Source organism: Sinocyclocheilus anshuiensis, unplaced genomic scaffold (genome assembly GCF_001515605.1).
Source record: "Sinocyclocheilus anshuiensis isolate Anshui unplaced genomic scaffold, SAMN03320099.WGS_v1.1 scaffold47, whole genome shotgun sequence".
NCBI classification, from domain to species: Eukaryota; Metazoa; Chordata; class Actinopteri; order Cypriniformes; family Cyprinidae; genus Sinocyclocheilus; species Sinocyclocheilus anshuiensis.
The window spans coordinates 264,545-280,730 of NW_015551047.1; the positions used below are offsets into that span (position 1 = coordinate 264,545).

Here is a 16,186-nt window from a genome sequence, read left to right on the forward strand (position 1 = left end):
CTTTAGCAAAGGAAAACAAGTCTCCTCTTGGCTTATATCAAAATCCTCTGACATTCTTCTTTACAAATCCTCGTTTTGTACTTACAATTAGTGACCGTTGTTTTGTTTTGATCTCTCTGCTGCATTTCCACGTGCGTCACTTCTGAGCGGCGCATGCGCAAAGCTGACGTCATCCGCCCGGAACTGCTTCTGTGTTCCACTGAGCTGACGTCATCCGCCCGGAACTGCTTCTGTGTACAACTGTTGGCGCAAGCTAGATTCAAGTGATTATTACGTTTTGAATATGGATATTTTCTTACAAAAACGCATCGATTCGCTAAAGGGGGCCTTTGTTCACCCCCCGGATCCGTGTGAGACATGTTTTTATGGATGGGTGCTTTTTATTTAACTTCTTTTGGACTGACAGCCTAATTTTCATTTTTGGGTGAACTAACCCTTAAAATGTTTAGACTTTGAACTCTCAATAATGGCATGCAGAGTGTTTTAGATTGTACGTGTGTTCAAACTAAACATTAGTACCTGATCTTTCTCAGGATAAACGCCTGCTCGAAGAAAAGAAGCTTTCCAGCTGTCCATGTCCTCCTGCAAATCACAGGCCAGCTCGATCTGACGCAAGTCCTTATACACGTTCCTGCGAGGGGGATCGAACACATGAAGCGGCCGAACGCCAAACCAAAATACACAAACACAGAGAGTTGCAGTCAGCCCTGACCTTTGCTCAGTGTTGAAGATTGCAAAAATATGCTTAGTGGACATGAAGCCTTTCTCCACGTCTCTGAGCTTCAGGTTGTCCAGAGGAAGCATGTATTTCTTCTCTTTTTCCTAGTAGAGCGGGATGAGAGAGGGAGAGTTGCAACAATCTTGTAAACCACTTCACAGTGGTATCAAAAGCTGCAGCGTTCAGAGATTCTAAATATGATATATAACAATGGATGTATAGAAAAGTGCTACTTGAAGATTTTTCAAAACATCTTCTTTTGTGATCATATGGGTTTGGAACGACATGACAGCGACTTAATGACCGCATTTTCATTTTTAAGTAAACTGTCCCTTTAAAGAAGGACCACCAGGTTGCCAAGCCAGAGAGGGGGATGTGAGACAGAGAGAGAAAAGAAAAAGAAGAGGAGGAGTCTGGATGAAGACTAATGCTGCCAAGTCGTTCTGTTGAGTTGAGAAGCAGCATCTGGAAACATTTATGTCTGCACAGCTACGGCCCCAACAGTTACATCACACAGAGGAACACTTCCCTGCCCCCAACACACACACACACACACACTTATACATACACACAACCCCCCAGTAACCCAGTACGATTTCCTGCAAATTCCAAAGTCGGATCCCGGCTGGAACATTTCAGTGAGCTTGCCACGTCACTTTGCCTCCCCTTTCGTCCCGCTCCTCACCTCTCTTTTCTCCGTTTATCGCTTTCTTTTTACTTTGAAAACGACTGCGCCACGTCACTTTGCCTCCCCTTTCGTCCCGCTCCTCACCTCTCTTTTCTCCGTTTATCGCTTTCTTTTTACTTTGAAAACGACTGCTAAAGGAACATTTCTCAGCGTTATTCATAAAACAATGGTAAAGAGCGAAAACTGCACATGGTCCAGAATGCGAAAATGAAGCCATGATGGCAAAAAGGGTCCTTATTCCTCTTGAAGAAACTGCAGAGGCCTGGAATATGCATTTGCCACGCAGCAGCGGACATGTGAGTATACCGAATATATACATTTGAAAAGAATTCTTAATGTAAACATTATCAATAAGTAAGGTCGGGATATTCAGTAATGTCATTTCAATCGATTTCATTATGTTTAGATTCATAATGACTTTTTTGCATATGCGCACCAGCTTTAATTACTTGATTCTTTGTGTGCCTTCATTATTCGGTACAAAAAGCTATTTAGAAGTAAAAAATCACAAAAATGTGACATTTCACCCCAAAATCAAAAGAGGTTACATTTTGCATTAAGAAAATTAAACCTATTTCATTGCAGCATTATTTTCATGAGAATTACGTTTTTTCACCCTCAAATTATCCTTAACTTAGCATGTCCGAATCTTTAACTTTTCCACTTTTTTATAATTGTTTCGTAACTCCCAAATTATTCACTATGATTTTCATTAGACTTTTTGTTTAAATAAAAAGTAATTTTACTGTTTTACAGTAAATTACGTAAATCATACTTTACAATTAAAATACCAATACTTTTGACAGTATTACAGTATTGAGAATCAAATTTACGGGGACTAAACTTGCTGCTGAATCCAAACATCAATGGTTACATAACGACCTTAATTTACTTCGAAAATCGTTCTTATTACTTTATTTTAGATAAGTAGCGATCTGAGCATGTTCTCGGCGGGCTAAGTAAGATCGACGCTTTATCAGTGTGTCTGTCTGAACTGTTTACCCTCCTCTGCAGTCGTGTGCGGTCCTCGGGGCAGTGACCTGTGGTCCAGCCGCCCTCTTTCCTCCCCCCCGCCTGCCCAGTGTTCAGACTACCTGTTCATCATGCTGCAGCTGAACAGTAGTCCGCACATTGGTTAGGCTGGGCAGGGACACACACACCCGTGGCTCGAGCAAAAGGACTCTACCATTCGCTGCTGGACAGGGGGGCGGTTTACATATAAACAATCTCTCTTGGGGAATAAAGTGAGACGTTTACATTGAAGTTGCTTTGGATGAAAGCGTCTGCCAAATGCATCAAAGTACACATTCATACATTTATGTGCTCCCTGGGAATGAAACCCAAGGCCTTGATGTTACTCCCACCACACTCTACCAGTCAAGCCACAGGAACTTTGGAAAACAGCTAACGTTTGCACTAATTTCAAACACACATGAAGTCCGAGCCCAACTTGAGTGGCACAAGTTTTAAGCTCAAGCGAAAGGGGGAGGGACTGTAAACGAGAAATGAAGAACAGATGAATCTCACCTCCTCGTCCTTGTACCAGGACAGCGATTCGGCCGTCAGGATGAACCAGTACTCCTTGGAGCCGCCCTTCATAATGCTGATGTTGAGGGTTAGCCAGCCTTTACGGATCACCTGTGGGAAAAAGGGCGGAGGGGGGGCGGAGGGTGTAGGGCATGCCACAAGAGTGGGGAAACATTTATGAGATCCACACAGTCTTTGTGCTGGAAGCTTGTGTCCTATGCTGAACAAACCTGAAAGCCCTATTGTGCAAACCTGTGCTTACCTGCTATGGAAATATTTTGTGTAAGTTTGCTTGCCTTCTAATGTGGCTAACGTGATTAACTAAATAACTCTGCTTTGTCCGTTACAGTAGTGGTTCTCAACTGGTTTCGAAAATTCACTGAAAATTTTCAGGCAAAATTGGTCCTTTTTTTTACATTTTCACTGAAAGTTTGCAGGCAAAATGGTCCATTGTTTTTCAATTTTGTTACAACTTTTTTAGGCCAAAAAGGCCCATTGTTAGTAAGTTTCATTGTCAATCCCTAACGAAAATTAACCATGGTTTTATTATAGTAAAAGTGTAGTGACCATGTTTTTTTGGCGTATTGATTACTAATTGTATAACAGTTTACTACAAATACAATGGTTAATTTGTTGTTACTATGGTTTAACTATAGAAACCATGTTTTTTTGGTTTTAATTGTAGTACAAAACATAGTTAATTTTAGTAAGGGATATAGCAATGCATACCACAGAAATCACTTTTGTTTATAAATAAAGCATTATGTTTGTCAACATAGCGAATCTGCGTGTGGAAATCTTCCGCCCCCACGCAAAATTCCCAATTGCATAGATTCCTTTTGAAATTACTACATTTCGTATGCGAAAATTTGCCGAACTATGGAAAATGTGGGCCCATCGATATGCAAAAATATTAACATACAAATAAATATAAGTTAAACCAGAAAAGTGATGACTGTAACTGCATGAAGAACAGCAGTGGTGTGATTTACCAACATAAACGAATATGTTGTATCAGTATTAGCATATTAGCAAAAATTCCATTATATTTGCACTTTATTATTCGCATTTAGCTTTAGGTTGGGAACCACTAGACTACAGTATCTACTCTGCATGGAGTCAGAACATAAGGCAGCAATTAAAGTTTAGTCACAAATAAATGCTCTAGAAACTCTGAATATACACTAACAAAACCACTGGGGAGTGTCTTGAAATAGAGCAACAATAAAAGAACAAAGGAACAATTTTGTTGTACTTGTGGATTTTTTACCCTCTACAGTTCTTTCTAAAGCACAGCGCAACGTAACGGCAGATGCCATCCAGACCCACTGGCCTGTCACAGGAACAGGGGTCAGAGGTCAGCAGTGGCATGTTAGGGTCAAATTAGTGAGTAAAATCAAGCCTACAAGCTGGTAAACAAAGGAGAACGCCGTTAGTGGTATTAAATGGAGAAAGACGAACACTCAAGTGTGAAAACCTATTGAACCGGAAGGAATAGTGAGAGAAGATACAGGTAAGTGGGTTGTACTGGTAAACAGAGAAAAGGTACAGGAGCTGGAGGAATAAAGGGTTAGTCAAGGAAACGGGAGGGAAAGGGCTTCCAGATTTCAGTGGTAAAGGAATCTCAGTGCTATTTTTGAGGATTAAAAGGTGTCTGTAACTCAAGGATTTTGGAACATTGCTTCGCAAAGTCAACATGGAATCAAAATTCATCTTATTTACATTATTAATGCACATTCCAGCTCCGTTCCGGTACTACATTTTACGTCGTAATACCACACGGCATCAATGACACTGAACTTTTTCCATTAAAGAAAGAAATACCACAGCAAAATGTACTGCAAGCATTTCTACGGTACTATCCCTTTGCTCCCTTTCCATTTTGCTTTGTTCTCCGTAAAAACGGAGTGAAACTGAGAGGAGGGGGTTAGAGTTAGAGTTAGAGAGTGCCAACAGAAACAACGCAGACATAAAGCTATGGCAGGCTATATAGATTGTTTGCCTTGGTGGGGAAATGCCATCAAGCTTCTTAAGAAACTTGATAACCATCTCTGAGAGGGGAAAATGACAGAAGAGAATTGATGAGAAGAAAAAACACCAGGACAGTACGGATCAGGCGTCTCGTGCTAGGATGTACTGTAGCGACCCGAACAAAAGACCACAAAAACGCTCTTGAATATCTTTTCATTAGACAGAAACACAGCAAATATCTGTGGTCAGAGCCTGGCTCAAACATGGATCCAATTTCTCTTTGCCGCCCACAACTGAAAGCATGACCCTATTTTCTGTTGTGTTTGGATTTCACCGTTCTTCCATGTTGCACATTCTGACTGCTCTCTCTAAATTACACCAATTAATCCTAATATTATGTACATTTAAAATGCATAATTATCAACAAGTTAATCAAAGAGTTGCAATCAAAATGCAATCAGAAATGTAATTGAACAGAAATCTGTTGATAGAAGGGATGATTTTGAATTAAAGATGAGATGATTAGATGATTACCTGCATGTGAGAGGCGACTGTTAATTACCCCAACAGAAATCCCCCAATTAACTTTGCCCCAGAAAGGATTTCTCTAAGGTTGAGCAGTTAATTTATTAAATTAGAGTCAATTGATTAGCAAAAGGAACCCGATACTGCCACATTCTGGCCATTACTGGCACACCAAGGGGAAAAGAAAAAAAGAAAGAAAAAAACCCCCAACTAAATACCAAACTAACTCTTATGGTAGGGCTGGGCAATATTTTGATGATCTAAAATAAGCTTGGTGTAGCTATAAAATTAAGCAAGTTATTATTGTGATGACTTTAAGACACTTTCATTTGGCCATTGCATTTTCTAAAAGGTTTAGTTTTGTGATTAAGATTAAATTCAATTAAATGTAATTGGAATTCCAATTCAATTCACTCTGCCCATTTCATTTAATGGTTTCAAAACTATGATTCGATGATTTATCACCTTAAAAATGCTCATGCCCTGCGTGGCACTTTGCATTTATTAAAAGCAAATAAACAAATTTAAAGGTAAATGCTTATTTATTACTCTGAATTGTTACACAGCATATGAATTTAAGTTCTTAAAATTAGCTACTCTTCATTGAAAAACAAAAAAATTTAAATTAGATGATTATTGTTTTACTTTTGAATCTACTTGACAAAAATGGCTGTTTGGCTGCAATGATATTAAATATAGTTAAAAGGTTCAAACATATTGAGATTTTTATTTTTTTTTTTTGTCATAAAGCCCAGTCCTACCTCAGACATATTGTTAGTATAAAGAAATATACTATAATTGTGATTAGCTCTTTATGGCAAATGTATTTTAAAATCTATTTTAAAAAAAGCATGAATTCATTAAAAATGCACACCACATACATGTATAGAAAACCCAAACACACTCTACATGTCATATTGGGTTTGAGTTTTGCTCTCTAGTATGATTGGATGTTTTCTTGGCCCCACCCACCCACCATATCCCCATGGTGACGTAGAGGCTGATTCTCCACAAGGCAAACTCTGCTCACCGGAAGGAAATGAAAGGGAATGTCCCTGTCTAATAACACAGTGTACTTTCAAGTTGCTTATGTCATTTCCACTGAAACCTTCATACATGATAAATCCATTTCAGGCTCTTTTATTTTTCTAACTGGGTTAGAAAAATACTCTTTAGTGGCAAGCAATGTTCATTCAAATGAAACAGTCCACATAAATACTGTGTCCTAACCAGTGACAGAATTCCAGCTGTCAACACAAATTGTAGCGTGATGCTTCACAATATCAGCCATTCAGAACATAGAGCTGTTCAGTCATGATGTCAGTTATGTCATTTGTGTAGCAGAACAAAAACATGAACGTTTAATTTTTTTTTTAATTATCCAAATCTTGAAAATGATTGTTAAAATCCAGGATTTAGTACTACAAGATAAACAACTTTATATATAGTTACACAGACTACTCTAGGTGGGGATGCAAAGAAGTTTTTGTGGTCGGTAAAGGCAAAAACTCTGGTTTAAATGGAAGCCTCAGGTTTTATCACTCATTGCATTATGTCGCACCTGGTAAGGACACTGTGTAAAAGGGTGTAGTTGATAACATTTATAAGTGATAGAGACCTTGGCCTTTTTAATTACAGGGGGTAGATTAAAAGGGGAGATGTGGAAGGGGTCCCTCAGGGTTCAATGATAGGCCCTTTCGTGTTTAATTGGAATGGTGGAGGGCGTGATGGTGTTGGAACGAAGGAGTGTCAACTTGGATTGAAGAGCACGTGAAAGCAGAGAAAAGTGTACCTGGTTGGCAATGGCCCTCTTCTTGTTGACGATATTCCTTTGCTGGGCGCTGCAGGTGGGGAAAACAGACAGAAAACACTGATTACGCACTGATTGCACACCATTGTCTGTATTGTTAGAATACCACAACAGTAAAATTATGATTTGTGTAAGCCTCTTTGGCACTCTGGGTGGGAGCAATCCTGCTCTGAGGTAGAAAGGAGGAATGGGGCAGGATAAAAAAAAAAAGAGGAGACGGGTGGTCTGATTAACATCTGTCTAAGATGACTGGGTGTTTAAGGGGGCGCTAGCGCACCTGTTGTTGCTGTACCCTGGTATGGTACCGTCATCCATCCGTCTGAATTCAAGACTGAAAGTGACGGCATGAGAACCATTAAAAGAGGTGCCCTGACAAACTCACGGCATGCGCATAGGGACACACTCAGGGCGAGCAGGGTCAGACAGGCTTGATGCTGTAGGCAACCTTTGTCTCAACTCTTGAATGCTCTACAGTAACCAACTGAGCATGCAAAAATTTTACATGCAATAAGTCTTTAGTTGTACACTAGTTTTCTGAGAGATCAAAGACATGCACTAATAATTTTAGTGCATTTATGTTACGTCCAATGCGTTAGCCATAATGCACAGGCATAGGGACCTAATCTGAACTTTTTACTTTTTCCACTGCACTGACAGTAAACAGGAGACACAGTCCAAATGTGACTTCTAGAGATTCTTAAACAGGTTTAAAACATCTTGAAAGTACCTACAAAATCTATATACAACTAAATATTGCTGTTGATGCCCCAAGAGCATTACAGAGATGATAATATAGGATGGGGATGTCAGAAAAAATAAAATCGCAAAGAGGGAAGTGGGATTTTTTAATGTTTTTGGGAAAAAAAAATCTCTTATGCTCACCAAGCTGCATTCATTTGATAAAAATACAGCTAAAACTGTATTTACAATAAGGAATATTGTGAAAAGTTATTACAATTTAAAATATTTTCTGTTTTAATATATTTTAAAATGTTATTTATTCCTGTGATGCAAAGCTGAATTTTCAGCATCAATTACTCTAGTCTTCAATGTCACATGATCCTTCAGAAATAATTGTAATATGCTGATTTGCTGCTCAAGCATTTCTTATTATTATCAATCATGAAAAGTTTTTTCCTGCCTAGTATTTTTGTGGAAACCATGATACATGTTTTCAAAATTCTTTGATTAATAGTAATTAAAAACAATTCTAAAATTGAAGTCTTTTGTAATATTATGTCACTTTTGAACAAATAAAATACATTTATACTAAACTAAACAAAATAAATAAGAATAAGATAAAATAAAATAAAAATATTTGTGAAGTCTGACCCGAACCTGAATAAATTGTGTATTTTTTTAAGGCTACGTACCATTTTATTTTACCGTTGCTTTACATGTTGGCCACATGGCCACTTTCTTTTTAAATGAGTCAGAATAAACTGCACTGCAAACCAGTCTTGCAGAAAGTCAAAAGTCCAAATACACAAGAAGCACCGCTAAGGTTAGGGGTCAAGCTTTAAGGTGAGAAATGAAACCCAGAATGTGCTGCACTGGATGCTACACATACTTTGCAAATCCAATGAAGTCCTCATGGTTGGTGTTAATGTATGACAGCTCAGTGTCAATCAGCAAAAGGACCTGGTAAAAAAAAAACATTTTGCACATTAAGAAAATTTATGAAAAAAAAAACAAAGTGGTTATAGCGGATCTTCTCTCGCCAGTCTCGCACCTGGTCCTTGGTCTTGTTTTCTCTCTCTCTAACATAAGTAGTGACAATCCTCTCGGTCTCTTCTCGCAGTCTGGGGTAAGAGCCTAGCTGTGGGGAAAAACACCAGATAGATGCAGGCTACGGCATGTACACATAGCCACACGCACACGTGCATAAACACACACACACATTCTGCAATGTGAAAGCGGTAGGAGCTAACCACGATCAGACCTTTTCACACAGGTCGATGTGAGGACTAGTCTTCGCTAAGCCACCATGCAAAAGAGGAACCAATGCAAGGGAGAGCAGGCATGTGCACACTCACACACATGAAGATTTGAGTATTTCAGCAAGTAGTGCATGTAAGACAGCATTCACTCCCAGCCAGGAATGGACAGTGAATCAATAAATTAACTTCTAAGTGCAGTAAACAAAATTTAAGGGATGCTAGGGTTGGGAATCGAGAACCGGTTACAATACCATTGTAAAATACTACATCCAAATGATGATGATATTTTGTTCTGTTACGTGTTATTATATGACTTCTTCCACTGAAACAGTCAGAACACTGCGCTCTTGAATCTACAGCACCAAGGCAAAAGATGTTATGTTTAAGTGATATCTTTAGACTCTTCTTACGAATCAAACTCATTGACCTTAAATGGCTCACTCACTCACTGCATCAGTCAGAGTAGTTCATGAAATAACAACAGACTTGGAGGAATGGCAAGTCATTATTTATCTTTGGACCTATTAGACTTAAAATAAACCAAGAACTGTATGTCGATAGCAGCAATACAATATCAACACAATAATTAACAGTTGTATCTAACAATTAATCTTTTTTGATAATTTGGTAATTGAAGAGACCAAATTGGACCCATTGGACTTAAGAGACAATAACTCAGTTTAGGCCTTTTCCACACTAATATGTTTTCGTTTGAAAACGCATCTTTTTTCTCTCCATTTTGCCCTTCCGTCCACAGCGAGATGGCATTTTTGTCGAGGGAAACTGAGATTTTTGAAATGCTCTCCAAAGTGGATAAATCTGAAAACGCAGTTTTCGCCTTCTAGTGTGGACTGTGAAAACAAAGGCTTTTGAAAACGATGATGCTTGTTTAGTCATGTGACATATTGTACCACCAATAGATATCTATGTGTATACCGGTAATGTGCCTGTTATGTGCTATTCACTTTCACACTACTGCTAAAGAATTGTGTTACTTTGTACACGCTCATATCACAGTCCTGCAAAGATGACAGAAAATGTATTCGCGATTGCCGTTTGCTGAAAAACATGAGGACAGTTGCATTTTATATCAGACATACAATTGTGAGTGAGTGCGACCTGAACACGTCAGTGAATGGTCAGATATTTTCTTAAATAAAGCGTACAAATAGTAGATTTTGTTGTGATTTGAATTTTACAAATGTTACCAGCATAGCACTGTTTAGTATTTTAATTTGTAAGAACTATTTACTATTTTTTGTAATAATATATATAGTATAATGGTAGTATATGGTATAATATCATTAGGATCAATACTTTGGTGCTTGCTTAAATGTACTAAAAGAATACTTTTTTCGATCAAGTAGAATTGGAACTAGAGCAAGAATTGGTAAACTCCTTACGATTCCCATCACTAGTTATTAAAACATATAAATCTGAAGTGATAAGAATTGCATGTGAAATGCAGGAAATATTTGCACTTTTTTGAGATTATATTCCCAACAAGACTCTTCCAAAACTGAGAGTGAAATAGCGATTTAATAAAGGAAAGAATGGAAACATTAAAAAAAGTATGTGACATTCGAGAGGGAGGACAGAATCAAGTAATGCACTGCAGCTCCACATATAACCACAAGATGGCAGGTGAATGGTTATTTGTTGCTATGACAACAGCAGCAGCCGTTTGTGTCTGGGGCAGGAGGCAAAGCATCTGTTTCTGTATGTCTTTTACTTCTACAGTCAGTGGTTCAGGCTCACTGATGCTCTACTCAAGCAACAAAGAGTGAATAGAGGTGATGTGCCACTGACAAACACTGAAACTGGGGCTCTAAAGCTGACTCAGCTTGGAAACACCCAATTTTTCCAAACAATCTGGATGTTTTTTATTGGTTTGATTCACATGGGATATGAAAATGTAAGACTCATTATGAAACAGAACTTCGGACGAGTCACATGGACACACACTAAGGGTGTGGCGGAGAGGGCGTGGCTGACTGATAAAGGTGGAAAGCTGGGTGGGTGGCAGCGCGTGGAAATGGAGGAATGGGGAGTTTTTTTCACTCCGCCTAATCTCGAGCCGCTCCTGGTTACCTTGTTGGCACTTTTCCTGACGAGGGTGGTGAGTTCGGACACCACCAGGTCCACACATTTCAGGCTGGGCTCTTTCAGTTTGCGGATCTGTTTTTTCACTATAGTCTCAAAGGCCAGATCAGGGGTGAACAACCCCGTTCTGAGGGGGTCAGGGTGATGCCAGTGGGCAGGGGGGAGAAGAAGTGTTGAGGTGTTAAAAAAAGGACAAAAAAAGAGAAAGAAGGGGAAGAATAAAAAGAGAGGAAACTTTTAGTTGATTAATCATTGCTTATCTATGAACAGATACAAACTAGGTCCAAAAGGGGGAGCCGAAGGTTTTCACATCCATGAATTATGTATTTTTTTTTGCACCACAATAAACAGACCCTAGAAAAGCTTGTTTACTCAACGTCCAATATAACTAGTCTAAAATATTAGCATTTTTCCACACCACAAATATTCCAATGCTACTACACAGTATAAATATTTGTAAATTTATTAAATATTAAAACAACTGACCTCCAAAAAAAAAAAAGGTGACAAAGATTCATTGTATTTTTGGAAGTACCGGAATCAAATGGTTTTCACGATGCTTGGTTCTGTTAAAGTCACAATGAAACCGAAGTAGCAACATATATTTTTGTTTCCATATTGTAACATGCATTAATTAATTGGTCACAATAAGATCTATAATATGTATTTATATAATAGATAGGGTGAATTTTCACGCTGACTTTAATAGTTCTTCTACATCTGTATTCTTCAGCCAATGTGGAGAAAACACCACACCACAGCAAAATTTGTATTCTTAAGGCAGACACACACCGGACGAGAAGCGCAGTGCCGTATCGCGTCGCGTCTTCAAAATTCGAACGCACAGTTTTGAACAATGTCCTGAGCCGTTGCTGGGTGCCACGGACAGACGCTGAATGGCGCCGCTGGTGTGTGTACACTCATATAAAACAATGTGTTCGAATTTTAAAGACGTGGCGCGACGCGACGCTGCGCTTCTCGTCCGGTGTGCGTCCGCCTTAAGTTAGGATTGGGGAAAAAAAGTTAGCGACACAAATATGCGGACGCAAATATAGATCTACTTAATCTTAAAGAGACCTTCAAACCAATGAGTTGTTAATTTAAATTGGTGAAAAAGACTCACAATGTACTCTCACTGAAGTAATTATGAAATTACATGTACATTGGTACTTAATTCTAGGCCTGGGCGATAAAATGGTATCGGTATTTATCGACGGTACACCTTCATCGATAACGATAGAAAAAATGTTCGATATAGCGCATGATATAGGCACGTGCTATGAGTGACGCAGACAGCCCACGAACACGAACACAAGCTGTAATGAGTGCTGTGCCTCATCAGTGGAGCATGAGATGCGGTGATGATGATGTAAGTGGCGTTGTTGCATTTTAAATGTTTTTGTTAGTCTAGCCCACGAGACGCGCCGCTGCTGCGTTATGCATTCAAAATATTAGAGAAATATAGAAGCTCAACGCTTAGAAGATCTTGATTAGGTTAAAACCGAAACCAAGCCATTCACACGTACAGAACGCATATTCAGCACATTTTTTAGACGGACAAATATGACTGCTGCACTCGCGTCTCACACAAGAGATGCAGTAAAAAAGTTTAAACTTTTATAACACGTCCAAATTTGTGGAGGTTTATTCCATTTCACTGCATCTCTTATGTTTTTAAATGCAATCTGTGTGAATGGCGCTTTGGCTCTTTGTATTAAGCAATGCATAAATACATGATGCTGTTTTGTTCATAATTGTTTATGCAATTTACGAAATTATATTTGATTTATATATGTTAATTTAGATGTAATGCACGTTTTTTTATAGACAGTTGTTATTTCATTGCACTGAATAAACAATTTAATGCGCTGCATTATTTTGCTCATTGCGCCCTCCTGTGGCCTCGGGAGACAAGACAAACGTTTCCTTAAGACTTATTTAATCTGCATATAAAACATAAGAAAGGAGATATTTGTTTACATTTTAATTTTGTGTTTGACTGTTAAAACAAATCAAAAAATATTTGTTGTCTTAATAAACTGGGTAAATTAAAAATACAGTGGTTAAATAAAAAAAAAATCTATTGCTTTTTGTTTTAAAAAGGGTTATAAAAATGTCAATAATTATAAATACCGTACGATATTAAACATTACATCGTTTTTTAGCTATATCGCCCAGCCCTACTTAATTCTACTTAAACTAATCAAAAAACAATAGTTCAGCTAAATTTAATAGATATAAAAATTTCACATTTAATAAATAAATAAATATATATATATATATATTATAATACATTTTCATTCAAATGCAAATAACACAGTTAAGTATCTGAAAACATTACATTCAGTTTTCACTTAAGTATATTCTTTTAAAGTATATTATTTTTTTAAAAAGTAAAAAAAAAAAAAAGATAAGTATGCTACAGTCCTGTGTACTTCTTTTTTTATGATTAATAATGCAATCAATTACTGTCTCAAATTAACTAAAAGAATTGTCACTGGGTGGGCGCCGATAGCCTTGTGGGCAGCGCGCCGACATACAGTGCCATTGCGCTACGGGCGTCCCGAGCTGGAATCCTAACTCGAGGACCTTTCCCGATCCCGCCCCCTTATCTCTCTCCCACTTCGCTTCCTGTCAGCTCTGATCTGTCCTATCATAATAAAGGAAAAAATGCAAAAAAAAACATTAAAAACAAAAAACAAAAAAAAGTATTGTCACTCGAATCATTAAGACCCCACCGTTCCCACCTTTACTTAATATGCAAGCATCTTGTGAACAAATTTCAGACTTGGTGTGAACTGGCCTCAAAAAGCCCTTACATTTCATTTTGACCCTTGGCTACAGAGGTGCTTAGAATGTTGCAGGACCCCTGGCTCGTCCCTTTTAGACCGCAGATGACCAGAGAGTGAAATTCTCCGCTCATCTCCTTGTCACAAGACCATCACAACACCCCAACACACGACAGCAGAGCCAGCGCACACGGCAGCCGGGGGGGGGGAGGTCGAGGGGGGCACACCGCCACACAAACACGTAACACCCGGGGGGGGGGGGGTCGAGGGGGTCACACCGCCACACAAACACGTACAACCTCCGACTCTCGCTCTGTGCTTTCCACCGAAAGTCCCGTCTGTTTGTCTCAGGTGTAGTGTGACCCCCTCATAGGAAGCCCCCCGGTAGCCAGGCTGGGGTACTGCAGTACCTTGTTGGTGCACTGCCTGACTGTGTTGATGAGCTCCTGAATAACCAGATCGATACATTTCAGACAGGGCTCTTTCAGCTTAATGATCTGCTTTTTCACGATGGCTTCAAACGCCAGATCTGGAGTGAACAGCCCAATTCTGAGAACGCACAGGACAGACAGACAGCAGGACGTAAGAGGACAGAGACGAACAGTGAGGAGAAAAAAAAACTAAACAACAACAAGTGCCAAAAACTAACTCAAAGACAGATATTTGTGACAATGACATTAAAATAGAACTGAAACCGTGTGAAATTAGGATACTTGGAGGTGAAGTGGAGGGAAAGAAGAGGATAAAGTTTAGCTCACAAAGACTAAAACAAAAAATAAAGTGAGTTCTAAATAATAAACGGACAGATGAGCGTGGCTCGCTGTGGGGAAAAAGAAGTCAATTAGACATTTCAGAGATAAGGTTTCCCTTAAAATCACTTTAGGCCATGCCCTCATAACACCGTTTTTGCAGTCGTAGACCAACATTTGAGGGTCTCACAAGAGAGACAAATCACAGGCTAACTGATGCTCACTTTGGTTGTAGACATGTGGTAAGCAACTCAATTGAGTCTGGGTCATAACCAAGAGCAGAAAAGGGTAGAGTTGGACACGACAGAGTCCACATTTTCCAGACTATATTCTCATGGTCTCAATTTTGGTCCTTGAGTCCAAGATCACATCTTCATGTTCTTGGTCCTCAAATCCGAATTCAAGATCCTATTTTCAAGGTCTTGGTCCTCGAGTCAGAGTATAAGATCATATTTTCTTGCTCTTGGTCCTCGAGTCTGAGTTCAAGACCATATTTTCATAGTCTTGGTTTTGGTCCTTGAGTCCAAGATCACAATTTCATCGTCTTGGTCTTAGTCCTCAAATCAGTTCTTTAAAGGGGTGGTTCACTGTTTTTTTTCTAGGCTTGATTGTGTTTATGGGGTGCAGTCTAACATGCGTTAATGCTTCGTTTTTTTAAAAACGCATTATTTTTCACATAATTTACCTTTATTCCACACCGCTCTGTCCTTTCTCTGAGAAACACGCTGATCGTTTCCTTCTTTTATGAAGCCCCTCCCTCAGAAATAGGCGATGGGCTCTGATTGGTTAGCTAGCCCAGTGTGTTGTGATTGGCTAAACCTCGCCTCAGCGGCATGTGCTCCGGTTGTATTGTAAACAGCGGCGTCTTTAATATCGCTTATCAGTTTGAGCTCGATTGAGAAGCAGAGGATATTATTGAAGAGGATCTTGCAGAACCTGTGCAAGCACGGCTTTTAATGGTAGGCCTATGTTTTTTGTTTGTTGTTGTCTCATACTTTTAGATATGCCGTTATTTGTAAATGCTACTGCTTATGTTAGCTTTTAATATACGGTTTTATCCCGATTAAAGCTTTAATACAGTACGGCAACTGGACGCGCGTCCATGTATAACGCTTCTCATAGCTATGTGAAAATAAGTGTATAATTGTAACAGTTCATTGTTGGAGCTGAGCTGAATGAGAGAGAGAGAGAGAGAGATGCAGAGCGTGTGCAGAGCAGGGGGAAGCGAGGAACAGTATTAAGAACTGCTGCTTTAGAACATTGATTTTGAAACTTGTGAATCCATTAGAATCGTTAGAAGACAGAATCGCGATTTGTACGTGCACCTCTAGTTTTCTCTTCCTCTTCTCTAAAGCAGCGCAGCATG

At 39.0% G+C, this 16,186-nt stretch overlaps 1 protein-coding gene across 5 annotated transcripts in view; it reads right to left on the bottom strand.

Moving 5' to 3' along the window:
• Nucleotides 1–16,186, bottom strand: part of dnm2a (dynamin 2a) — a 74,099-nt gene that overhangs the window by 29,225 nt on the left and 28,688 nt on the right. For 2 of the 5 annotated variants that reach the window (XM_016451590.1, XM_016451587.1), the window contains exons 10-17: nt 14,482–14,620; nt 8,972–9,058; nt 8,810–8,880; nt 7,222–7,270; nt 5,232–5,239; nt 2,934–3,048; nt 713–822; nt 520–631 (exon numbers count right to left, since the gene is read on the bottom strand). In XM_016451590.1, the coding sequence (XP_016307076.1) occupies nt 520–631; nt 713–822; nt 2,934–3,048; nt 5,232–5,239; nt 7,222–7,270; nt 8,810–8,880; nt 8,972–9,058; nt 14,482–14,620 (691 nt within the window). Of the gene's footprint in view, nt 1–519; nt 632–712; nt 823–2,933; nt 3,049–5,231; nt 5,240–7,221; nt 7,271–8,809; nt 8,881–8,971; nt 9,059–11,270; nt 11,410–14,481; nt 14,621–16,186 lie in introns of all 5 variants that reach the window. The other 3 variants (XM_016451588.1, XM_016451592.1, XM_016451591.1) reach the window with 3 other exon arrangements.